Source organism: Aptenodytes forsteri, unplaced genomic scaffold (genome assembly GCF_000699145.1).
Source record: "Aptenodytes forsteri isolate BGI_AS27 unplaced genomic scaffold, ASM69914v1 Scaffold91, whole genome shotgun sequence".
Lineage (NCBI taxonomy): Eukaryota > Metazoa > Chordata > Aves > Sphenisciformes > Spheniscidae > Aptenodytes > Aptenodytes forsteri.
Genome location: NW_008794115.1, coordinates 727,628 through 754,547, shown reverse-complemented (window position 1 = coordinate 754,547; position 26,920 = coordinate 727,628). Strand labels below are relative to the sequence as shown.

At 38.8% G+C, this 26,920-nt stretch overlaps 2 protein-coding genes across 2 annotated transcripts in view; both read right to left on the bottom strand.

Annotated features, from left to right (window-relative positions):
• LIX1 (limb and CNS expressed 1) overlaps positions 1-6,647 on the bottom strand; it is a 38,180-nt gene extending 31,533 nt beyond the window's left edge. Inside the window, 1 exon segment of the mRNA XM_009275917.1 lies at positions 6,566-6,647. Coding sequence (XP_009274192.1) covers positions 6,566-6,647 — 82 coding nt within the window.
• A 2,332-nt stretch (positions 6,648-8,979) lies between these two features.
• RIOK2 (RIO kinase 2) lies at positions 8,980-26,696 on the bottom strand. Its single transcript, XM_009275835.2, has 10 exons — positions 26,235-26,696; positions 25,280-25,418; positions 24,235-24,351; positions 23,102-23,277; positions 21,378-21,466; positions 17,512-17,703; positions 17,001-17,093; positions 15,510-16,046; positions 14,439-14,535; positions 8,980-9,607 (listed from the first exon to the last, which is right to left on the bottom strand). Exons 1-10 carry the CDS (start codon positions 26,298-26,300, stop codon positions 9,446-9,448), a joined length of 1,668 nt encoding a protein of 555 aa, XP_009274110.1. The 5' UTR covers positions 26,301-26,696; the 3' UTR covers positions 8,980-9,445.
• Positions 26,697-26,920: the final 224 nt, after the last annotated feature.

The window sequence follows — 26,920 nt, the reverse complement described above, 5'->3', positions numbered from 1 at the left end:
TTGTCAAGCGTTGTATCAGGCTGCCCAGGGAAGTGGTGGAATCACCATCCCTGGAGGTATTTAAAAGATGTGGTGCTTAGGGACATGGTTTAGTGGTGGACTTGGCAGTGTTCAGTTTACAGTTGGACTCGATGATCTTAAGGGTCTTTTCCACTCTAAATGATTCTATGATTTATATGGACGTAACCTGCTTAGAGTCAGTTCAGAATTGACTCCTGACCCCCCCTTGATGGCCTCCAGCAGGGAAGCTGAGCTCCTCAGCAGGGTATTTTCCATATGGAATGATCAAGACACTTTCCATGTGTTTACCTGGCGAGTTTTTAGTAGCAGGCAGGGGGGCTACAGGGGTGGCTTCTGTGAGAAGACACCAGAAGCTGCCCCCATGTTGGACAGAGGCAGTTCCAGCCAGTTCCGAGATGGACCCACTGGTCACCAAAGCTGAGCCCATCAGCAATGCTGGTGGTGCCTCCATAACATATTTAAGAAAGGGTAAAAAAAATCCCTGTGCAGCAGCTATGAAAGACGAGCAAGAAAATGTGAGAGAAACAGCCCTGCAGACATCAAAGTCAGTGAAGAAGGAGGGGAAGAGATGGTCTAGGTGCCAGAGCAGAGAATCCCCTGCAGCCCATGGGGAAGAGCATGGGACCCCATGCTGGAGCTAGAGAAGAGCGTGAGGAGGAATGGGCAGCAGAGACAGAACATTATGGACTGACCACAATCCCCATCCCCCTGTGCCACTCGGAGGGTACAAAGTAATAGAGTCAGGAGTGAAGCTGAGCCTGGGAAGAAGAGGGGTGGTTTTAGTTTTGTTTTTATTTCTCATTACCTACTGTGTTATTAATTGGCAATAAATTATATTAATTTCCCCAAGCTGAGTCTGGTTTGCCTGTTATGGCAATTGGTGAGTGATCTCCCTGTCCTTATCTCAACCCACAAGCTTTTAATCATACTTTCTCCCCCTCTCCTGTTGAGGAGGGGGAGTGAGAGACCGGCTTGGTGGGCACCTGGCAGCCAGCCAAGGTCAACTCATTACACCATATAATTCTCTACCCTGCATTCTGCGTCTCACCCTCTCTTGCCTTCTACATGTGGTATCGCTGAGGACCAAAATGAGGACTAACTCTTCTCCATTGATGGTGAACATATTTTTCCTAAGACTTTCATATCTTCTAGCACCTTCAAGCAGGCCATTTCTTAAAAACAAGCATCCGAAAAACCCACCAGCAGCCAAGAACCCCAAACAAAACCAACAGAAAGAACAATAAACCCTAAAAGAAACCTTGGCAGTTTTGTTACTATTTCCTAAGATCATAAAGTGCCTGAGTCAAAATCTTTGGGTTAATAACCTCTCCACTGACTTCTGTGTTATTGGATTAGGAATATACCTGGTTATTTTTTCTGCCTCTCCAACTTATAAAATGGGATGCTATTTAATTCTTGTAGGTTTTTTTTTAACTACCTCATCTTTGGCTTAAGAACCAGAAATAACTAAGAGAAGAGATAACCAGTAAAATTACATATATTTGAAGAAAAAGAAAATCTTTCGGCACAGTACATCATCTACTATTGAATCTGGAATTACTTTTTTTATACTTTCTGATACATTTCAGAAAATTTGGGATAAGGATAGTGTAGTACATTACTTGCGCTGTAAGTGTTTTCTGGCAGAGAATCTGTTTTGATTGCACAGTGTTTAAAAGAACTGTATTCTGACATATATTCAGGTGTCCTACAGACTTGCTTGCATATCACATCAGATCAGTCTTAATACTGTAAACCTTTTCTGTAGTACATTCCACAGTGGCTCTACTCAGACAATTGCACATTAGGTAAAGGGCTTTTTTCCATTTCTTCAACCTACAAATATAGTCTACATGTGGGAAATGCAACAGCAATCTACTTTTTAGTTAATGGACAATATTATGAGATATAAAAACAAGGTAGCATGTTAAATGATGCCTTATATTATCTGAGATCTAACAGAAATATGAAAAGAAAAACAACCCTTTTGTACTTCAGCCTTTAATTGAAGGCTTATAAAATTATAAATTCATGAGTTCAGCTTCCTTCCTTGCTTGGGTATCCACATTTTTCCTCAAAGAACATTAAAAAAAAAAAAGAACTGAAGTTAGAATACACCAGTGCATCACAGTGTGTATGGAGAAGGAGGATGAATTTAATCTGCACAGGAAATACAATTGAATTACATAGTAATTAATTACATGCTGATACTTTTCATTCCTTCCCTGCTATCAGGACACTTCTTTTTTTCTGTCGGTGTACAGGTTAGACTAGCTCTGGGGTTAAACAGGGGCTATGTCGTAGAAGGTGTTATCCTTATGACCCCTGCATTACCTGAGACAGAAGCTACATAATAAACACAGATCAGGGAAATGCAAAAAAGTAAACATAATTCTTGCAGTTACAAGAGTTGAATGCTGGGCTTCTTGTTCTAGCCTGAGTATCCTCCTCCATCCTCCAGGTCTTTGCCTGTTCCTTTCTTCCTGGGGTTGCCTGCTACAGCCTTTCTGCAGGTTAACTGTCTCAGTCTGATGTTTTCTGTTCCACCAGTTAGTAGGCAGCCTGACACGTCTCCTCCTTGAGACTAACAGCTGGCTTGTGTGCTCTGTGTCACAAATACTGCAGTCTTGCCCTCCATGTTCCTGGGTCAGCAGGTGTGGCCATGCCAGTATGTGAGGGCCACTGCAACTCCAGACATGCTTCACAGCAGCCCAGAGATACTACTCAAGGCCCGGTTCCTCTCAGCACACACACAATTATTAGGGAAGAGAAATTTTACACCTATAGATATGCAAATTGAGATTTCCCAAAACCAGAAGCGTGGCTAAGTTTTTCTAGCTAACTGCAGAACTTGCAACCTTTATACAAAAGGCCACTTCTGCTGGTAAACACCATGTCCTTGTCAAAAATCATGGATTACAACTTTTTCAGAGAAAGACAGATCCATAACCTGTTAATTCAGACAAAAAATGTTTTTTACCTAGTGCTGGCTGGAAGTTCCAGTACAAAACATAATCAGTTCAAATACACAGGTTTAGAACAAATAGTAAGAACAAAAGTCTTAATAGGCAAGGCTACTGCCTACTCATGTCTCTGTTTTATATATCAAAACTTTTTTCTCCTGACAGCTGCACCCAGGGAGGCAGGAACTTTTGAAACTCCTGTCTCTGCCTGCTGCTGGGGAAAGTCCTCTATGAAGGCGTTCCCCACAGACCATGCCTTTGGGTCAGAGTAAGCAGAGGCCCATTAGTTGCAATGGGAACAAAAGTTGTATGTGGTGTTGCATGGTAGCAAGCAGACCATTTGCTCTGAGATGTTTGTTCTTTCCCTCTTAGTAAAATTCCGTCTAATTTACATATGAAACTGATACAGCTCACACTGTGAAAAAAGGTAGCTGTTAGTACAGCAAAGTGGATGCTGGATGGCTTTTCATTCTTACCTGGTTATTACTGGCAAAGGCTGAAACTAATGTGTTTGTAAGAGCCATGGACATGCTCTCTCAGGGAACCATGAGATTATCTTCTTTCCAGACTAATAGCTGCTCACATTGTTTAAATCCCATTAAAAAAAATCAGATGAGATGGACAACTCTACCTAAATCTTTTTAGACTTGACCTTTTACTGAAGGTAAGAAGAATGTAAATAAATTCTCATCTGACTTTACACACAAAGCACTATGAATGTTTTTCACCAGTCAGAGTCAGTGGCATGCACTCACAGTGATTTCAAGCCTATGTAAGTCTGACGGGTGCGCTCAACCCCTGACCAGACTGGTGGTGGTTTCATGCAGGCTCCAGAAGGGGTAAACACTGAAGCCATAGCCAGGCATGAACTCACCTTGTTTCAATCTGTTCTCTGAAAACCCACAAAGGAGTAGAGTGACACAGTGAGCATTGATGCATATGAGCTTCGAACACCGAAGATGCGATTAACGCATGAATAGCAGGTGGCTTTTCCAAGACTCATTTATCAAGGAATAAAGTAAGTTGTGGGTACGAGGAGTCTCATGCATACCTTTTCCATCGCATGTCATTTGACTATGAGCCAACCACTTTATCCCATAAATATGACAGCCTACGCGAGCCTTTTTTGAGGTCTCCCTGCTAGGCAGCGTGGCTGCATGGTGGTGATCTCCCCTTGAGCTGGGACACCTCTCAAGGTTGCTCCTCAAGGCAGACAGATCTTTTACCAACGATAGATCTTTGGTAAGCGACCGATATCACGCATAACATTGTAGTATGGTAACTTTGATTTTGTCTTGGTAACTTTGATTGCATGCTGAATTGATGCTAATGAAACATTACATAAATTTTACATATATAATCCCTTAGACATAAACCGTTTACCAAGTCTGAGACTAGGTTTGGACCTAGCCGCCCCTACACTCCTCTCTGAGGAGGAGTTTAGAAAGCAAGGGGGTCCACTCTGAACCTTGTGACTCTGCGGGAGGGTCCTCCTTACCCTTTTGTGTATCCGGTCCCTGTGTGAATCATTCTAACTTGAGTGTAACTCAATTTTCCTTTGTACATTTCTTCCATGCAGTAATTAATAAGGTGAACCTTGCCATCAAACTCATTGAACCATGGCAAACCCCTGTTAAACTTCGTTAAATTCCATCAAATTCATTGAACACTGTCAAACTGTTATTTTACCTCAATAAAACATATTGCTGCTTCTCTCTTTTGAGTGAGGTGCATTCCAATCATTCGTGACAGTAGGTTAAACCGGTATTAGAATGCCTTTAAAATTCTTTTCATACCTCAGAAAATATAAAGAAAAATATACTCCAAGCCACTTTTACACTTCTGTTTCTACTTAATCATCTTTCCCCTTAGATCTGTGGGTGGTCACTGCATTGTCCAAGCAGCTTGTACATACATTTTCAATAAAAACCTTGTCAGTAGATCTGCAGAAACCAGTTACCAGTGACAACTTATGAAAAGTGAATGCCCTCCTTCCTCCAGACTAACCTCCTGCCTCCCTCCCCTCCCCCCCATCAAATTATTTTGTCCTGTGATACATGTACATTCACAGACTTTACTGGAAGGTCCCGAGACTGCAATGGTAATACAAATCTACCCAGCAGCATAAAAACTGCCTAAGGGGTGGCTTGAGAAACAGATGTTGAACTCTAAGTTTCAGGATGGATCCTTACATGACAGTCATATGAGAGTAGCATCTTTCTACGTGAATATTCCTACTTATTCCCAGGGAACTACTTGTGCAGTCTCTCACTTTTCAGTGTGATTAACAGTATGGGAATTTAGTGAGTAGAGGTGTTTAATGCAGAAGTACACAGGCTTTCACCCCAGGTCCATTACTAGCCATGTACTTTATTTCTTCCATAGCAAGTTAGAAGGAAATAATTGATTGTATGAGACTGATTTTATTAACTCTAACATAGTTGTTGACGAATGGAGACTAAACAAGTGCCTCTGCACTGTGCCTCAGGTCCTACAGTAGATTACAATTAGATTTAAATGTTAAGGGAAAAAAGATCCTTAGAAAAAAAATCAAACATTATCCCAGCATTGTCTGCACATTACACAACTGATTGATTTAGCTTGAAATGACAGCCAGAAGACTCCTAATTTAACAGTTTAAGTAGGACTGGGTTTGGGGACACAAAATTAAGAGATCCCATTCATCTCTGGAGGAAACTGTAAAAACCAAGGAATTAAAATATTTTTTTGTTGAATTCATAGAAAAGAATTATTGGTTTTGTTTTCTAGCCACCACCACGTGAAATCTGTGGAACTGGGGGTAAGTTTTGTAAAACTTTACTAATGAAATAGCACTTCATTTCATGTATAGCCCTACTTAAATCATAAAGTCAAATTTAAATACTCATATTTCCTTGATATGCGGGTCACATTCAACTCCATTTGTTTCAAGGGATGCATCAGACCAGTTTATTATGCAGCACTTAGTGAAAAGCACTTCAGAACTAATGTTTTGTAAGGGACAGGTACATACAGCTTGTAAGATGAAAAAATTATATATATAGAATAACCAAGTGGACAGTTTTGGCATGCTTTTAAAAAAAAAATGTGCATTTATGCTCAAGTCTGATAGAAAAAAAAAACCCCACCACTCCCACCCCCACATTCCATTAACAAGCAGCATATTACATTGCATCTGTGTAAACATAAGCATTAAGATTTTGATACTTTGGAGTTTTACAGAAACACTGGTTAAAAAGTGGACAGGACGAACTACCAGAAAAAGAAAGGGAAGTGACATAAAATTTTCCAAGGCTGTCAAGTAGTAAAATTTTTTACCACAAGATGAATGTTACTAAGGAAGTAATTAGGTATCCTAAGAAGTTCTGAATCAATCATCTTCTGAAATGCAAACTTAAAACCCAACCGGCAGCACTACCTTAGATAGGTGATACGGAGTTAAATAGAATTATAGTTTGTGATATGCACAAACTAAAGCCAATTAATTACTACTATGTCTTAATATATTGACTGCAGCAGACGTGAATTAAATAAAGCAACTGAATTGTTAGGGAGGTCAGATACTTATCTTTGGTACTTACAGTCTTTAAATACCAGGGCAGGGTCTCTATGAGGAAGAACTCGGGCAATCACAAGTTGCAAAGACTCCAAGGTTCTGTCCATCTCAGGTCTGCTTTTCCAGAAAGCATCCACAAACTGTCCTCATACCTGCATTAGTTGAGTCCTGTACTGAATTTTTGCAGTTTATTGATGCACTGGATTCCTAAAGAATCTCCCCACATCTGCCAATCAGACACTGCCTCTAACTTCAAGATCCTTCAGAGGGTCCACCTCCCTGGATTGCTTATCTTTGCTGTATGCTGAGCTAATTAGCTGTAAAGGCAGACGGACAGGCTCATTCCTCTTGCTTCCTTCTGTTACACACATCCACCTACAGGCTAGGGAGAGAAAGAGTGAAAGAGTTGTTTCATCAGGATATTGATGATGGGCTGAAGCAAAGATCGTTCTGGTTTCTGCCAGAAGAACAAAGAGACACCCTTGCTCCCCAAGACTCTCAAATTCTAGGGAGAGACTGAAAATATAAGGAAAAAAGATGTAAAGTTGTTCCAAACTCATTACCATGGAAGTAGCATGTGGACTTTTGTTTAAACAGTGAATTAACTAAAAAGTATGCTTTTCTTTCCTTTCAATTATGTAACAGGAATACAACTTTGATATTAATGGCAAGTGGAAAATGAAAAAGAAAGCAAAATTAAACTTGTCATGTATTAGGTTAACCCAGTTTGAATCTATTTTCCTGGAATGTAGTTTCCAATTCCATGTACAGTAAGTGTATTAAAATGCCAGTCAATTAAACTATTTACATATAGTTGTTCAGGGGTCTGAAGAGGCACTCCAATCAACAGACAGACATAGATGTGCTGGCAAAAGCCTGAAGTACACATGCAAATATACTGCTGTTATACAGGTGTGACTTTTCCTTCATATAGGAGGGCTGTTTGTAGCAGCCATACACTACATCAACTAGAGTTACTTTGCCGGTACGGAATACTTTTATATCAGTTCCAGTAAAGTCTTCCTAACTTAGAAAAAAATCCAAAAGTAAAGATGTGTTCTTTAGCTACTGTACAATCTTTTCTTCCATGTTCCCAAACAAAAATCAGTTTTTTAGGATTCAGCAGTGGAAAATTCCTATACAACCTTGTACCTGTATCACTTAAAAGTTTTAACATACTGTTGCATATATTGAGTGTGCATGGTACAATGTTTGTCTGCTCCTTACTGATTTTCAAATTTTGTTTGGTTACAAATTAATGAACTAACACTACTTTATGTGTGCTTATTAAAATAACACATTTTAAACCAATTTTGTTATAACCCACACATTCCTTCCTGTTGAATATATGAATTTAAGATAGTAACACTATTGTCTTAACCTCTCCATTTTCCTAAGTTCATTCTAAATACTTTGTTTCATATGTGGACATTCAAGTGGAGCAAGTACTCTTAAGTTCATTCGATGCATAAACTTCATTGTGACCTTTGATGACTTTAGATATTTCAGATAGATAATTCTGCTGCTTTGGAAAAAAATAGGCTTAATAAAGATATATTAAGCTGTAACTTTGAGGATTAGTTCCTCCCTCGCTAACTCCAGTCTCAGAAGAGTCTCGTCTGGCAGAGTAAATGAAAATGGTAACTTACAGCCATCCATTAGAATACCTTTAAAAGAGTTAATGGATGTTTTAAAGGAACATTTTGAAAATAAACAGCAAAGATTTCCATAATCCTTTCTTTTCTCATGGTGCTGAATCAACTGGACAGCCTTTGTATATTTTTGGAACCCATTACCAAGACAGACTTAAGGTTGCACACCAAAAAGAACTCATTCACTGTGAGATGATACTATAGATTGATAATTTAAGCTCTACGAAGTTGTCCTTCCCAAGAAGGGCTCCACCTCACATCTCAAGCACCGATACAGTGGACAGAAGGTTAAAAAAAGAATAAAGAAAAACTTAAACTGCTCTCTCTTGCTTCAGTGTTCACAAACACTCTCTCCTTAAGTTTATTACGTATTTAAATATAGACACCATTTAATTTTACTACTAGACATACCTTGCTTAAAATAAAAAAACCCAAGAACCCCAAGATACTTGTTTTTCTTCTAGGTCTTCAGACCCCAAGGATATAGAGTAGTAAAAGTCATGGTAATATTTTTGAAAAGAGAAGTTCCAGAAGCCTCATCACTTTATGTAAGTTATTACATATAAAGGAATTAAATTTATTTGTAACTATGCAGGCACATTAAAAGTCCGAGTGCTTGTCAGTTTGTACAACACATTATATATTTTTCTGGGCAAGATTTATATGTGAAATTTTGGAGTGAAGGAAAAAATAAATGAGAATTGTTGGCTTCAAAGAATGCATATTCATCATATGGATTGCTCATGTTTGTACAGGTACAAAAGAAATCTTAGAGTACTAACTGCTATCAGGTTCATATTTGTGATTTTTAATTAAACCAAACAAATATCTGTTTATAACATGAGAGCAACATTTTAAATTTAAATTTCATGTCACTGCAAAAACTGGTTTTAAAAATTTCCCTTCCTTCCCTCTAAAGAGGAATCCTCTGCACAATAGAAGATTCTTAATCTAAACAAATACAGCACAATTGATTTACAAGATACTGTTGGAAATTACTGTTGTTAAATGATCTTAGCCAGTACTACTGATTTAATTCAAATTACAGTCAATGGTTTTAACCAAAAGCACAAAACAAAATCCCCCAATCCAAAATCACTAGCAACCAGAATAAAGTTTATTAACTTCCAGAAAAACACTTGGTTGTATAGAAGAGATTGCTCCATTATATAAAAAGATTATTGGTTATTAGCATAATTCTTTCAACTGTATACATTATGTGTTTTCTCATGTTCTACGTGAGCTTTAATAAATTATCCCCAGAAACTAGCTGCATCCAAGCTTGACTTAATGTTGTGCATATTTTCTCGACGCTGTTTGGTATAAATATTTGCCTCTCCTTTTTGTAGCCGTTGCCTCAGAGCAGACTTTTGATGTTTGGTCAGTTGACGTTTTATCTTCTGTTTCACCAGTTCCTACAAATAAACAAACAATTGAGTATCAGAACTTTTTGAAGATCATTTAGTACTAAGACATGGCAAAACAATAGTGTATTTTCAGTACCAACATGAAAATGCATGATCCCAACCGGAAGACCTCTGTACATTGAGAAGTTAGTGATCTTCACAAGAGTTAACGTGAGTAAGCCCTGGTCTGTACTGTGTTGCGCTAAGCTGCATGTACAGGGTTGTCTTCCAGCCTGTGTTGTGCTGCACAAATCCGTTGGCAGTAGGATAAACTAAGTCAGCTCCCACTCAGTACTGGCTATTAGGCCTCCTGTCTGGCCGTGCCTTTATCTAAAAGTGCAGCAAGAAGCTCTCATGTGAACATCAGTTCAGCTTGACTGTACAAATGATGAACAGAGTTGTTTCCTTGTAAGAAAATAATAAAATAGCTTGAAAATAGCTTGACTGACTGGAAAGAGATTCTCTGCTATGGACAAGGTCTGCACAGTGTGCTGCATGTGGGTTGGAAGTCCTGTTCAATGCTACACCCCCAGGTCTCCCAGCATCCAAAGGGGTGTGGGATTATCTATGCTATTCTCTTCTGACAGTCTTAGCTCTAATAAACAGCATTTTAAATCATACCTTACGGAGTTTAAGCATCTTTCTTACAGGGATCATAAAGCACCAGCAACTCTTGGTGCAAAACACATGCCTTCTACAAAAATGTGAAAGCTGATAATATTTGGTGCTTGAAGATTTGACAAATGTCTTTTAAGTCAAAAAAAAACCAAACCCAAAAACAACCGACCAATAGAAAATTTCATATCTTGCAGTAATTACTTGGTTTGTGCCTATTTTTTTTTAGCACCCTGGTTTTTCTAAAGTTTGGATTACAAAGATCTGATTCTAATGGAAAACAACTCTTTACCACAAGTGTGGCTAAAAAAGAGGGGCAGTCAGGAGTGATTTACAACTCCTCCTCCAGTTTCCCCCTGTTGTAAGGCACTCTCCTATTGAGATTCACAAGGTCAGGACTGTCTCATGCCTCTACTGCGAAAGTATTGAAACAGCAACAGCAACTGTTATTTCCATAGAACTGCAGTAGTTTTACGAAATTTCATCTGTTATTTACACTTATGTTTTCATTCTGAGTTCTGCTCTCCATTATGATGGCAACAGCTATCCATAATAAAAAAAAAAAAACCCAGCCATGATTTAGTAGATTGTGGCAGTGATTTTGTCATTTGGAAAATGATCCCAGCTCAAGCCACTGCACTGATATTGAATGCATACTTGCATATCTTGTCTTGGAAGAAAAAGAGAAATCAAATTATTTTCATCTTTCTATTTAATCATGACGGAATCATATCTTGTTGGAAATTCCAAAGAAGCGTCTTATTTTTATTCTAATTAATAAAGCATTAAAAAAAATCATACCAAGGAATAAATCTGCCCTTAATAAAAGATCTGCTGCTGTCCAAATAACTGGACAAGAGGAAAAATATCCATCTATTTACATTTCCTTTACATGTCCCCCAATTTCAGTTGCCTTGTTGTGCTTTGTTGATTGTACTATCAACTCCACTGTAGCATATGAAGTAGTAAGTTGGTAGAGAGTAAAACAGGAACCAGAAAGCATAATTTTGGCAAGTTATGCTCTTTAAGAATTGCTATGACTAATACAACTAAAGTAACAAAACACAAGGTAGTCAATGAATCCAATTACTCAATCCTGATTTCAGCAGGAATCCTGTAATAATTAAGGAACCACCTGAACAGCAGTTTCCTAAGTTATGTCGCATGCAGGCTGACTGTCAAAATGTGGATAAGAAACAGTTGCATGTGACGTGTCCTTCTTTCCTTGGGTACTTAGTAGCACTCTTTATTTAACTGTAAGTCTTTGGAAATAAAAATTGTAGATTCTCCTTGAAAAATATTCCTGAAGAAAAAATGATCAGAACTAATTTTAACTGTTGCACTGATGTTTTTCTTTTGCCAATAAAGCATCTGTCATTCTGTGTTTTCTATAGGCAGAACCCTGAAAGAAGGCTTCTGTACTTCTCCCACTCTGTTCCAGGACAGATGACTTCTTTCACATTTTATACAAAACTTGCTAGAAGAAATTTTGCAAGATGGATACCAGAAGTCTTTGACATGTAATCATAATGTAAATTCACCAAATTCTGTTGCTCAACCACAGCACATGGTGAAAAGACTCACTAGTTTTTCCATCTTCATAACCTAAATGTAAGCAAATACTGAGAAATGCTTCAGAGTAAACAGATTTACATTTTCTTATTTAAATTTTTGATCATTCACATTGCTTCCTCTAATTAAATTACATCAGTGCATATAAAGATTTGTACAAGCACAGAAAGATACCTTACTTCATGTAGAATAGTTGGTTTTCAAAAATTCATGATGCTTTCTCTTCTTGGTATAGTCTCCAAGTTATGACTGTACCTACTGCTATTACCGGTATTGTTTATATATGCCTATATGAATTCGTTTGTGTGATTAATTTAAAAATCTGCTTATGTTTTAATATGTTTTCTTCACTGAGCAGAAAGCAAGCTGCATAAACAACAAATAAATACTAGCAGCAATAACAGGAATCAGCTCTAAGCAGCCCAGTGGATCTTACTGCAGTGCCATTATTTTGCATTTTTAGTTTTGTAATTATTTTCTTATGTTACAAATAGCTCTTTATATAATTTCTTTAGCTCTAACATGCAAAAACTAAAGCAATTCAGCAACACTGAGCAGAAAGCAAGCTGCATAAACAACAAATAAATACTAGCAGCAATAACAGGAATCAGCTCTAAGCAGCCCAGTGGATCTTACTGCAGTGCCATTATTTTGCATTTTTAGTTTTGTAATTATTTTCTTATGTTACAAATAGCTCTTTATATAATTTCTTTAGCTCTAACATGCAAAAACTAAAGCAATTCAGCAATGGGCAGAAACGTTATTTTTCTCTGCATAAAAGCATGTAAGTGAAAGCATTATGCAAGGTAAATTGGTGCAGGAAAAGCTGAATCTCTTGAAAGCTTTTCTGCTAAAGTGATTCTATCTTTCTTTTAGTACAGAAAATTAGGTATGTACATGCCATTTACATATTTTTAACACGTTTTATGTGTCTGTGTATATATATATATATATAAACATACATCCACTAAATACTCGAAAAGGTTTCTATAGCTACATAACAACCACTGCTACCACCAAGTGGTGTACAGGAGTACAATTTCAAGTAATTTCCTTTATAGGACTTAGTAGCACTAATTTTTTTTTTTTTTTAAATTCTGCACAAATAAATTAACAAACTCAAAAAAAACCTAAAAAAAAAGATTGCATGGACCAGAAGCTAGGGAATTCCTGGCAGGTCATCCTGGCTTTTGTTTACTTCGTCCCATAGTTTTAACCTAATTATTTGTCTCCTTAAGAAGACACAATGCCATCCCCTAGAATAAGAACTGTGATGATAAAAATCAAATTTGGGTTTTTTTTCTTGCATGAGGTCCTGTAAAAATGTCTTAGACAAGATGCAAACTTGCTATTCCTTAACATTTATTTACACATGTAACTTTATTGGTTATTGGTGTAACTTTAAAATACTTACCTTAAAAACACTTATCTTAAAAAAAAAAAAATATCCAAACATGAAAGAGTAAAGCAGCCAACTATTCCATGAATATTATAGCCACTGACAGGCATCTTCTGTAAAGCAAGGTTGCTTCACAGAATAACACATCACTTAATAGGACAGTAGCAAAGCCTTTGTTAGGAAAGTACTGAAGCAGTAAGTAGCAGACTGAAAAGACTGTAAATGAGGAAGATCAAGTCTTAAGTTTAAAAAAAAAAAAAAAAAATAAAAAATTACTCTCGCCAGCACTAGAGGTTTCAGATACAGTATTTCTAGCTCTAATTAGGCAATAGAAATGCCTTGAAAAGACACAAATTGAAAAAGTACATATTTACTTTTGGTACATGTTGTGGAAGAGCTGAAACTACACCAACATGTTCCCCAAACTAGATTTTTCACAGCTTCTGCTCCTAACTGTAAATGAAAATGAGACTGAACATAGGTACCCATATTTACAATGGCAAGTATGTAGTCTGACCTAACTAAAAAAATACCTCATCGATCAGCTGTCAACTGAAAGAAGTTTCTTCCTGTTTTGTACAATACTATTTTATAACTAATAAAGAACATTGGACTTTCTTCCCTTTAAAATTAAAATGCACTTTTAAAAATGCGACAGTGGTAGCCATACTGACTAGTGTATAGTCTAGGGTTGAAGAAAAAGACCTTAAGTTCTGCTGTAAAATGTTCTGATTTATATAATGCAGAAAGTCAAATAAATTCATATTGCCAAAGAAATCACTACTGAAGTAAGTTCTTATAAATGTTTCAGAAAAGAGTGTGAAGAAATCTCTAAGACGACAGGTGAGAAAGGCCAAATTAAATCTTGACTCAAGCATCCACTTTTAAGATAAAAAAAATATTAATTGTGGCTAGCAACAGAAATGAATGAATTGATTATATCTTAGTGCATTAACATACATTAGCCTATTATTGGCAAAATGAGTCTCCTTAATGCTGATGTAGAACTTCGGTGAAAGGGCAAAGGGCAATACATGAAGGAAGGTGCTGGAAATCATTCCCTGTAAACAGTTACAGAAGTATCAGTCCTATTTTCCTGTGGGCATGGAAATGCAAACCAGAGAGGTTCATGCTAACAGCCTTTTTAAAGGTAATTAATTCTAGGTAGCATTTTTACAAATACGTACTAACTATGTGCAATTTAACATGGTCTGAGAGTAAACTAGATAATAACATAGTAACAGTAATATTTACCGCTGGAATAGTTGAACAGCTCCCAACACTTCTGACTGATGTGATACTTTTAGTCCTTGTTCTGTGCTCAGCAATATGAACGATACTCTCTTCATTTCTAAAATACATAAATCAATATTTTATTCCACTAGCAAGATAAACATCCTTTGCCTTTACGAGCATCATGTTTTAGTCTTAACTTTTTGAGATATAATCTGAGAACTCTCAAGAGAACATGCAAGTACTACAGAACATTTACATTTTAAATATTAACACTAGTTGTTCAAAACAGGCATTTTATGAAAGGAAGAATTTGTTGCACAACAGCTACATGTATACCAAGCACAGGAAAAGAAGTTTCAGACCACTAAACAAAAATATTTCAGATCTTGCATGATGTCTTGACAAGTCATTTCAGTAAAAAGCAAAAGCAGAGGAGGGGGAGTATAAGCTTGGTATATACCTCCATGTATGTGGTGGGCTGGCAAACTCAGGAGTTTCACATACAAGGGGCTAGCTTGAAGGTAAGCAAGAATTTCTAGGTATGTCAGGAAAGGAATTAAAAGCTAGAACCACACACAGTACAATATATTTGAATAATACATTCCAAGGAGCTTGTTCTTGCTAACTTCAGTTGAATGTGCAGCGGAATAATTTGACTTTGAGACAGAGCATTCAAATTACAGATTTATTCATAAAAGTTATTTAGAAGCAGTATTTTAATCAAGAACTCTTTCACTACCAATATTAACAGAAATAAAGAAAAAGGGAAGAAAATTCCACCACAGGAAATAGGTTGGTCTATGAATTAAATCCAAGACCTGTTCTCTCATTAGATACTACTACACAGCTGGACAACTGATCTGTCACACATTACATATGAAGCATTACGTATGTAGTACCAATCAACAGGTTACCTATCATGAGACCAATAGGAAATATATTCACTGCAATGTTTTAAAAATAAATTTAATTTTTAGTCTTCAATTTAAACAAGGCTAGCTGAAGAGTAGTCCTTTTTGAGCTACTTGAAAGCTTTACGTTTACTGGGGGGAGGAACCACACTCCTAGATAGTAAATATGAATCTTTACCTGTAATGCCTAAATTTCTCATTTAAAGTTGACAAGTCAACCAGATCAGGGCATTTGTCTCCATTCTCCTTATCATCACAGCACCCTCCTCGACCTGTCTGATTTTCGACTTCAGCAGCATTTTCAGTTATGCTTTTGCCCTCAAAGAAATCAATTGCAGAACTCCCTGCATCTTCACCAGACTTCCAAGGCATAGCTTGCCCTTCAACTTCTTCTAAGGCTGAACTCAACTTTGACATATTCAGCCTTTGTGTATTTTCACTACTTTCAGTTGTATCAGCCTCTTCATTGTTATACATAAAGTCGTCAGAGGTTCTGCTTTCAGAGGAATCACCCACTTCATACATGAAGTCTGCATTGTTTTCTTTATCTTTGCTGAAGAAGTCGAGCTTATTCTCAGCATCTTCTACAAATTCTGATACCTCTGTTGTACTATCATCCTCATCAGAACCTGGTGGGTAAAGCAGTTCACCATCTTCCTGCATTTCTTTTGCATAACCGCTGGCAGCAATCTCTCTATCAAGAGAACACTCTCTCCTGTGAAAGAAGTATGTTTTCTTTTAATATGCTAAATCATCAAGCTACCAATATGCTACATTTTGGATTAAAAATACTAATCAAGCTAGACTCTAATTACCCATACTATTAACAAACAGGATATACTCTGTTGAAACACATAGAACACCACATGATAGTGCTGAGCTTTAGGTAAAGTATTAACAGAATGTGACCCAAGAGAAGCAAACTTCTACAGAAGATGATTCCGTCTCCATAACCAGCATTTATTTGTTTGTTTATTTACAGGAAATTATTTTATTTTAGCAGGAATACAATTTGGCTTTAAGTTCAAATTATTTTTAAGCAAACAGAAGAAAAAAGGGTACACTGACACACAGAGTGATTCAAGTGTGGTACCCCTTTGGAAAAGCGCTCAGAATGAAATAAAATCATCTTCATTGCAACAGCTTCAGTCTTAAAAGAAGTGAAAAATTACTTTACTTTTCAAAAAGGACAAAAAGACATTAGGAGAAAAACTTTGAACATAATAATGTTTAAAGAGGCAGTCACCATATTTACTAGCATTTTAAAAATAAATTTAAAATGAAAACCCAAATTAATCTTCAATATACTAGAACTGTCAAACAGGCTTTGAGAAGTGGGAGAAACTGATTCTGCATCACTGTTAATATTTCCTAGATATTTACCATTTGGATCAAGCTTTCGGATTGATCTCTCTTCCTTAGCTGCAAGAGGAAAGACAAAGGAGGCAGCAGCAGGTTTTAAAACACACTTTAGCTTTTGGAAACCACTTACAGTAACTTTGGTTGAAGAAAACACAATAGGAATGACAAAAATATAATTTAAAATTGCATAGTTGGGCCTATTTTTTTTATTTCTCCTACAAGCATCTCTCACAGGCACCCATTTTTCTCACAAAACCAGCACAAACACCACAAATAGGAGAACTCAAATTCATCTGGCAGTTTCTACCTGATGTCTTTGAATGCTGGGAAGAGCTCACTTTCATAGTTGAAGCGTTTCTTAAAGAATTCCTTAATACAGTTAACATCTCTGTCAAAATACCTGTAAAAAAAAAAACATAATTCTACAAACACAAAATCAAGGTAATGACGTCTACTGCAATGACAAACTTTTACCCTACATTTCTTGTCTTTTACTGATTTTATTTGAAAATTACTTCTATTAGTGATCCCAAGACAAAAGGCTAGGGAGACAAACTGCATGCAAGTTTATTTCTAAGCATTCCTTAACTGAACAACATCATTCTCTCTGAGAAGCAATTAATTACATATTTATCCTAAAGATATATTTCTACTGATTCATAAATCAAACTATGTTTGGAACGTTGTTTGTGCTGCATGACAACAATGGTAGAAAAAGAATCAGAAACAGGCTTATGGAAATAACTCATGGTTGACTATTTGCTGTCATCAGCACTTGTCAGATTTACTTTGAAAACATCTTTTAAGTTTGAACCTACCATTCAGCATTTGCATGTGATGTTGATATCATCTGAGGGAAATCAATCATAGTGACACGGTCATCGTTATCCAATATGAGATTAAATTCATTGAAATCACCATGAATCAAACCATGATTAGCAAGTTTTACAATTAGATCCATTAATTCACTGTAGACAGAGGCAGGATCTTCCACGTGGTGCACCTGGCACCTGAAAAGTTAAATGAAATAAAATATTCTGAACTTTGAAAAACTTTATTTAAAAATATAGACAAAGCATATGAAATACATCCGACAAAATGACAGTGTAATTCAAGTTAAAAGGGCCCTCAGGTCTCTAGTCCAATACCCTCCTCAAAGCTGAGTCAACTCGGAGATCAGACCAGATTGCTCAGGGCTTTGTCTAGTTGGGGCCTGAAAAATTCCAGGGGTGGAGACAGATTGTGCAACCTCCCCAAACACCCTGTGCCACTGCCACACTGTCCTCAATGGGAGAAAATTTCTCCTTATCCAGGCTAAATCTCATTTCAACTTATGCTCATTGTCTCCCATCAGGCATCGGCATAATGCTTTTTTAAATAATGGATTCATAAATTTTTATGTCTCTCCTGTTTTAGGTAATCTTATGGTCTCAGTAGGAACTAGGTCTTCCTCTATTCAAATTCAAAAGCCCCATGACATACTCGTTTACAAAAATCTATTTTCTAGACTAAGGTGGGGGGGGGCGGGAGGGGTAAGAAAAAAGCTTAAAGCATTCCTGAACGTATACCTCAGAAAGCAAAGTACCTTAAGTGACAAAACACAAATCACCTTCTCTTTAGAAACAAACTAAGTAAAAAGGCAGTTATCTTATTGTACCACAAACTGTCAAGAAGTGGTCAGCATTTACAGTTATCACGTGAAATATTTTGGTCTGAATGCAGCACTACAGTATTATGAGAATGGATCATTTTTACAATACAAAGAACAAACAATGGAAGTCTAGCAGCTCTGTAAAAGGCTCCTGTTGAACACTTTCATACTCGTACCAAAATTAATTGGTGACACTTCTCATAGCCACAGGTCTCTATCATAAAATGTCCCACTTGCTCTTTGAATTTGGAAGTCATGTTAATTGGTATCTTCCAAGATAGGAATCTCAGCTCCCAGGGACCAGGAACAAGGGTTGGAGCAAGGAAGAAGCACCCTTGGTGGAGGAGCATCAGTTCAGGGAATACTTAAGCAAGCTGGACATACATAACTCCATGGACCCTGATGGGATGTACCCCCGAGCACTGAGGAAGCTGGCAGGTGTCACTGCAAGGCCACTCTTGATAACTGTTGATCAATCATGGCAACTAGGAGAAGCACCTGAAGACTGGAGAAAGGCAAATGTCACTCCCATCTTCAAGAAGGGCAAGAAGGAGGACCCAGGGAACTATAGGCTGGTCAGCCTCACCTCAAGCCCCGGGAAGGTGATGGAGCAGCTAATCCTGGAAACCACTGTCAGGCATATTAAGGACAAGAAAATCATCCAGAGTAGTCAACTTAACCAAGGAGAAGTCATACTTGACCAACTTGATAAACCTCTGTGATGAAGTGACTGGCCTGCTAGATGGAGGGACAGCAGTGGATATTACCTACCTGGACTCCCATAAGATTCTCATAGAAAAGCTATTGATGTACGGTCTGGATGTGCAGACAGTGAAGTGGATTGAAAACTGCCTGAATGGCTGGGCACAAAGTCTAGCTGGAGGTCAGTGACTAGCAGTGTAACCCACCAGTCAAAAATGGTTCCAGTCCTAACATCTTCATTAATGAGCTGGATGGGGCAGAGTTTGCAGACGACACCAAACTGGCAGTGGCTGATATGCCAGAGGGTCGTGCTGCCATCCAGAGGGACCCCAATAGGCTGGAGAAATGGGCCAGCATGAACTTCATGAAGCTCAATGAGCAGTGCAAAGTCCTGCACTTGGGGAGGAACAACCTCATGCACCAGAACACACTGAGAAGTAGCAAGCTGGAAAGCAGCTTGGAGGAAAAGGACTTGGGGGTCCTGGTGGACACCAAGTTGAATGTGAGCCAGCAATGTGCCCTTGCTGCAAAGAAGGCTAATGGTATCCTCGGCTGCATTAGACAAAGCATGGCCAGCAGGTCGAGGGAGGTGATCATTCCCCTTTATTCAACACTGGTGCTGTGTCCTGTTCTGGCCTCCCCAGTATAAGAGAGACATGGACATACTGGAGAGAGTCGAGCAAAAGGTCACAAGGATGATTAAGGGATTAGAGCATCTCTCCTACATGAGAGGGCTGAGAGCTGGGACTGTTCAGCTTGGGGAAGAGAAGGCTCAAGGGGATCTCATCAAGGTATGTAAATACCTGAAGGGAGGGTGCAAAGCAGACAGAGCCAGGCTTTTTTTCAGTGGTGCCCAGTGACAGGACAAGAGCCAATGGGCACAAACTGACACACAGGAGGGTCTGCCTGAACATAGGTAACACTTTTTCCACTGTGAGGGTGACTGAGCACTGGCACAGGTTGCCCAAAGAAGTTGTGGAGTCTCCCTCCTTAGAGATATTCAAAAGTCATCTGGACACAGACCTGGACAACCAGCTCTGGGTGGCCCCGCTCAAGCAGGGAGGTTGGACCAGATGACCTCTGGAGGTCTCTTCCAACCTCAACCACGCTGTGATTCTGTGAGATGCAAAATAAAGTAGGTAGACTAGGAAAAACTAAGTCCAATTTGGCAGGAACTTTGCATAACCTTGTACTTGTCAAAGACAGTATAACAACTGTTTACCATAAGTCACCAGTGCCACACTAGTTTTTCAGCTTGGGCAATGGACAATAGGAAAACTGGCAACAGGCTGTAGGTGGCCCTGCTTGAGCAGGGTGTTTGGACCAGATGACTGCCAGATGTCCCTTCCAACCTCAGCTATTTGGTGATTCTTTGATCTTGGCATATTTGAAATAATTCTCATCCACTACGTATCTCCTTCAGGTTATAATCGCAAAACAGGGAGAGCATGATAAAATTCCACTGCAGGTGTCCACATGGAACTTGAAGTACTCCATGTACATGATGGATGTGGAATTATTTAACAAATGAAGGTGAGGAGACAGAATATAATGAAGTCTCTTCCATGTTACTCTTCAACTGTTATACCTTGGGGTTAATTCCCTTTTGATTAAACTGCCCACTTTAGATCTTGGTTACTATACAAGAGCATGGACTGGTTTGTTCTAGAACTAGACACTTTAAATCTTTGGATAAGCACCTAGGTTATTCTACATTACATCAAGTATATAGGCCTTTCGCATTCTGCTCTGCCAAGAGAAGAAACCATCCCTTCACATACAAACTTCAATGATATTTCATGTTTCTAGATGTTGAACAACTCAAGCGAAGTAATCTTCCTTGAAGAAGCAAAACCAGATTATGCATAGTATTCTATATAAATATGAGAAGAAGTTCTGAAACAGTGAGTTATAAACTTAACCTAAATTACCAAAGCAAGGATCATGAACTGGAGCTCAGAATGTGTAGGATATAATATTCAATATTGTATATATCCAATAACGTACAGAATATGCTACTTCTGTGTAGAAAACAGTTGCAGTACTAACCTGTGTCACACTGCTCTTTTGATGTATTCCTTACTTAAAAAATTAGTCTATTTCACCAGGTTTTTTTGACTAAAAAAACCCCAATTTCTCTGAATAAAGAGATAAGGGAAGCAAGACTATAATGAAGTAGAATGCCAGTGAGTCTGGGCTAGAGAGCATTATTCAGCACGGTGAAATCAGAATTCACTCACATGACAAGGAAAAAACCTAACTCTGTTACCTTACTGAACCTAACATTGTTAGGGTTTCTGTAACACAGAGAATTCATGCTTCAGTACTTACAAAGGATAGCCATCAATAAGTTCCATAACAACTGCATGCCTGTTGTAGTCTACAGGTTTCGGAACAGGAAATTTTCTGTCATGCAAAGCCTAGAAAGAGACAACACATTGAAAAGTCAAAATTAAATAGTTAAGAAAACTTTACATATATTGACAAACTCCCATCTAAGTTAAGCAATAAATATTATTGTGGAAGCAGCAGACATTACTCAAATGCTAACTGGAAACATCAAACCACATGCTTAGGAAGGAAGACAGCATAACAGCCATTTGAACTTTCACTGCAAAGACAAATAAAATTCATAAGTTTAGACACTAAGCACGCTGCTATATTGTCTACAGTTTAATTATCATCCACCTGGAAGAAAAACACAACTGAACGGAAAAATGACAGAATCATATCTGGTCTTTTAGCCTAAGTAACCAGTAGCAGATAACTGGGAATACAGTGTCAGGCATCAGAAAAAAACTCCACACTAAGTTGCTGCCAATGCAGCTCTGCCTGACTAGTTAATCCACGCTCAGTTGCTGTAAGACCAAAGTTCATTCTTAAATATTAATAACCAGCATTACACCACATCAAAATATTGTGACCTACGTTTGGTTAATCTTTAAAGCTCTCCTGTTTGCCTTTTCTAATGCAAATTTAGCCATTCACTTGATCCACTCAACTTCTTTATGGGTTCATCCTCTTTTTACTCATTCTCTTGTTACCAGTGAATTTTTCTAAGATAGAGTTCTAAGTTAAAGCAACATAAATACATCTTTTGTTACTTAAATATTACACTACTATCACTTTTCAGCACACAATTAATCCTCCCTCAACTGTCTTTTCAGGGAAGCTGACCCCCATGACTATATATACAAGTCCTGACCACATAATGCTTCACCAGTTGGACCAACTGAACCAATATAGAGGTTCTAATTGATGGTAATAGTTCTTTCTCTCTCTGTGGAGGCCACTGGTAGAACCTATCAAGGTTTTTTTTAAGATAAACAAGAAAATAATATTTAATGTATATAGTACTGTTGAACAGCACAAAAGGAGAAAGGAAAAGTATTTTTTAAATAAATAATTAATTTTCCACTATCAACTTTCAATCACTATATAAGATTTGCATTTTTGGTCGAAAAATCTGGAACTCGAAGAGCAGCAATATATGCTTGGAAATGAAATCTTTTCCCAAAGTATAGAAGAAAGCATGCCTTTTCAGATCAGAACACCACTCTCGACTGAAAGATTTCCCTCAACAGCACAGCAACAAGTGAAAACACGGTAAATTAAAAAGTAAATAAATGAATTAAAACCAAAACCAAATGACAGCTGAACAACAACAACAAAAAAGAATAATTCTGACAAGTAACTGTAAATGTCCTTATTTTTTAAGGTGTTTTTGCAAGCTTATGCAATAACTTTTACAGGAAAAACAGCAGAACTGGTGATATATAAATTATCTATAAATAATAACATTCCTCTGAAATTCTCTCATGACATCTGATTCTGTTCCACATGACTTCCACGGCAAAGCTTCATTTTGTCATTGGAAAGTATACAAAACATATAGCATTGAAATTCTCTGAAACATATACTTTAAGTCCATTAGTTAAAAAAAAAAAAAGCATAAATCCTATCAGTACTGCAAATATGAACTGATCAAAAGACAGTCTCAAAAGTATCTTCCAGTCTATTACACCATTGCTGATATTGTGTGAATGACCACCTACTTTCATATAGACAAACTCCTTCATTGCTGCTAGCCGGGATAAATACAGCCATGACATTTTATGTCTGTGCTTGTGGTAGTCGCGTTTATTTTTCAGACTGCGAAAGGAAGTTCTTCCAAGCCTATGTAATTTCAATGCAAACTGTTGCTCCTCTTCATTTGCAACAATATAAATATCTGTAAGACAAATAATGACATAAAACTAAGAAATGAATGATATCTAACAAGCTAGTATCTGACGAAGAAGTGCAGTGATAAGTTTGTTATTTCACTTCTCACAATCACTATTTCTGGCATGGCAAGTTCTACTACAGAGAGTAAAGACACCTAAATTTACATATTGTACATTAGAGATCTGAACAAGAAGAAATTATTGTTAAAGAGATCATGGTACTCCATTAGAAGAAATACTGATGTGATCTGAAACATCTTTCAGAGTAGGAGGTCTTAAGGTTCCTATACTCAGGTTAACATCCCCAGGCTATCTGCACAGCAAGGAACAAATATAAGCTTTCCTCGACAGAAATCTAGGGCAGATGCTGGTGTTCTTAATTGCACTCTGGAAGAACCGCCTTCTTTCTATTGAGTGGACAGACAACCCAAGGGACTAGCCTCTAAATTTAAACAGTGTTGCCAAATAGCATATGTTTCATTGCTACTATTTGTCCCCAGTAATCCCCTTCTCATTCTTCAATTACACAAGTTATGTGCTGGGTCAAATTACAATCTACTTGAATGTAAGAGGAACCAAGATAGTGTTCCAATAGTTTTGAGCCTATTTCACTTTACTATCTTATTTTTAAGTGGGATGAAAAAGCTGAAATTATCTTTTTGCTAAAATGGTTCAAAACTCTTCACAAAGCATAAGACAAACAGCATCTGCCTGCAATGCACCTTTTTAAGCAATGAGCCAAGAATCAGACAAAATGGTCGAAGTAGAGCAACACTCGTGAAGAAATATTCAAATGTAGCCAAAAGCCTCACACAGCATTTCAACAAGTGACCCATAAATCTTGGTGTTTGACAGATTGATGACTATCCAGAGAAAAACTTAACCTAGTTCCTAGCAAAACATCTGCAACATTACAGCTGTGTTTGCTTAAAAAGAGTATTAAAAATGTTTTTTTTAATTACCTGATTCTTTGCCAACACCCATCTGGTTTCCAACAGAATTTATGACTTGCCGGGAAGACAGAGTTTTCAAAGCAAGGTAATCATATCCTGTATTAGTTAACCGATAACCCTGGAAAGCTAGGTAAGAATAAAATACAAACCATTTCATTCCTCGTTACGTATACATTACATTTAAAATAAAGTCTCAGTTCAGTCTTGTTTCTTGTTTCAGCTTACAGTACACAACGCCCAAGCAATATTTCACCCATTGGCTAATATCAGCCCAATTCAACAGAATGGCAAAGAGGTTTAAATTCCTGCAAGTTTTATGAAAACTGACAACTGGGCAAAAGACAGACATGCTGTTAGTCCCTCTCTAACAGAGGCAATGGCAGTACTTTAAATAGCCTGGGAAAACCCAAGGAGCATTTTGAAAGATACACATATAGGAGACACAGCAGGAATCTGGGATTGTTGTGATGATCTAGAGCGACCCTTAATGCTCTGAAGAACTGGGACAAAAAGGATAGGAATTTCCTATCCAAACATTCCTACCTTATGTTTGCAAAGCCAGATGCAACTAAAAGGCTGAAGGAAATGGGGAAAGGCCTGCGCAACTACTACTTGTCACATGACAGGGAATAAAAAACACTTCAGTAGCCATTTCTGAGGGGGTGAAATGTACAAGGCTTTTGCAGTCTGCTCCAGTTTGTGTACTGTAAGACTGTAACTCATTTGGGTTGATTCCTGTATGCATTTGAATATTGCATTAACTGATGATTCTTTTATTTTTCATGACTTTGGTGACTGAGAAAAAAAGAAAGTTAACTGTTCATCTCTTTTCTGCCTGTCATCTTTATCATTTATTCGTCACCAGCAGCTCAGCAGACAGCTACAACATTTGGTGCTGCACAAATCCATATTCCCAGGGTAGGTCCAAGAGAAGATAAGGCCAGCAAGTGCTCTGGATGCTCATACGTGCCAAGCTGTGGTACTTCTGCAAGTACCACTGTGAGGCATTGGGGACAGAATGAGAGAGGGAGCCCAACACAAAATTCAAACTCACATTTAGTTTGTTCATAAGCTAGAAGTTTGTGCTTCACCAGCTCTCTCAAAATTTTATTACAGCCACCATGTTTAAGGCTGGCAATAGAAGCAATTAAGCTAGCAGGAACTATTTCATGGTTCTTCATGCCCATTTCCACCTAAAAGAGTAAATAAAAATAGATTTGTTAGCCCCTGTGTTCAACAATGAAATAATATCAGATCCCGCTTGAGACTAAAATCACTTTTCATGGACGCATTATTTTTTTATGACTTCACCAAACCCTTTAATATGCATCACTGCCCCTTGATATTCTTTGTATAATTCAGCCTTGAAACTTCTACAGTACTGGCCAGAAGATAAATGGCTGATTAGATTTCAGTCTCAGGAGTGGATGAAGGAGCTATTCTACATTTCTTAAATGAGACTCTTTCCTCATACTTACACAACCATGGCTCAATTTGCCTTTCCACTAGTACTCCTGCTGTCAGTACAACCAGACAGGCCAACTGGTGCAGCCTGCGCCTACCATGCAACTAGCCAAGGCAGCATGCCACGCATTGGTAAGTTTTTGCTCACTCCTGGTTAGACAGGGTGCCAAAAGCCATCGGCACATGTGGAGAAACTGGTGATGGCACCTTACTAGGCGGCCACCACCTGAGCAGCCCCAGCGACCGCCCTGCCGTTAACGATCCTTCCGAGGCGGCCGGCTGAAGGAAAGAACGGCACGACCTGGGCCCTCCCCACCGGGAAACACCAACATCGGACCCTAGGGAAGGCAGCGAAAACAGAAGCACGTCCCATTCCCCTGCAGCCTGACTGCCGCTTGCGACACAACCAACCCAGTCGTGCACGGAACCTGCCCGACCCCGCTTAGCTAACCGGCCATGCGCAACTCCGCGCGCAGGGCTGGGCAGGCCTCCCCTGCTCTCACCGCTCGCCTGTCCCCCCACGCCAGGCCTCCCCACCGGCTCACCGCTGTCAGGACCCTGAAGTGCTCCCTGGAGAGGTACCGAAGCATCACCACGTTCAGCTTCCCCATGACCGCTGCGGCCGGTACACGCCAGCGGCGCGAAGAGCCCGTTTGGTCCGGAGAAGACGACAGCTAGGCCTCTCCGCCCGTGCGGAAACACGCCAGGGCCACAGCATCACTCCGGCGCATGCGCAGAGCTCTCGACACGGCCGCAGCAAGCTCCTCCCGGGCCGAGGCTGCTGCATGTTTGGGTCCTGGCAGCTGCGTACGCACTCATGTCCTCGGCCGGATATTTGTGTGCTTCATTCGTCACTGAGTCATTATCGACTGAAAATCGAAGCAGAAGAAGCCTCTACTCGAGATTGGCCCGACTTCTCTCCCTGCTGCGAATGAGTTAGTCGGGTAGCGTGTGCGTCTGCCACGACCGACTCCCCAGGAGAAACACCGCTCTTGAGACACGCCCGTAAAGCAGCCAGCTGGAGCACGACCTGTCGAGAAAAGCCTCTACTCGAGATTGGCCCGACTTCTCTCCCTGCTGCGAATGAGTTAGTCGGGTAGCGTGTGCGTCTGCCACGACCGACTCCCCAGGAGAAACACCGCTCTTGAGACACGCCCGTAAAGCAGCCAGCTGGAGCACGACCTGTCGAGAAGGACGCCAGCGCCGCCCCCGCCTACCCTCCAGGCGGCCG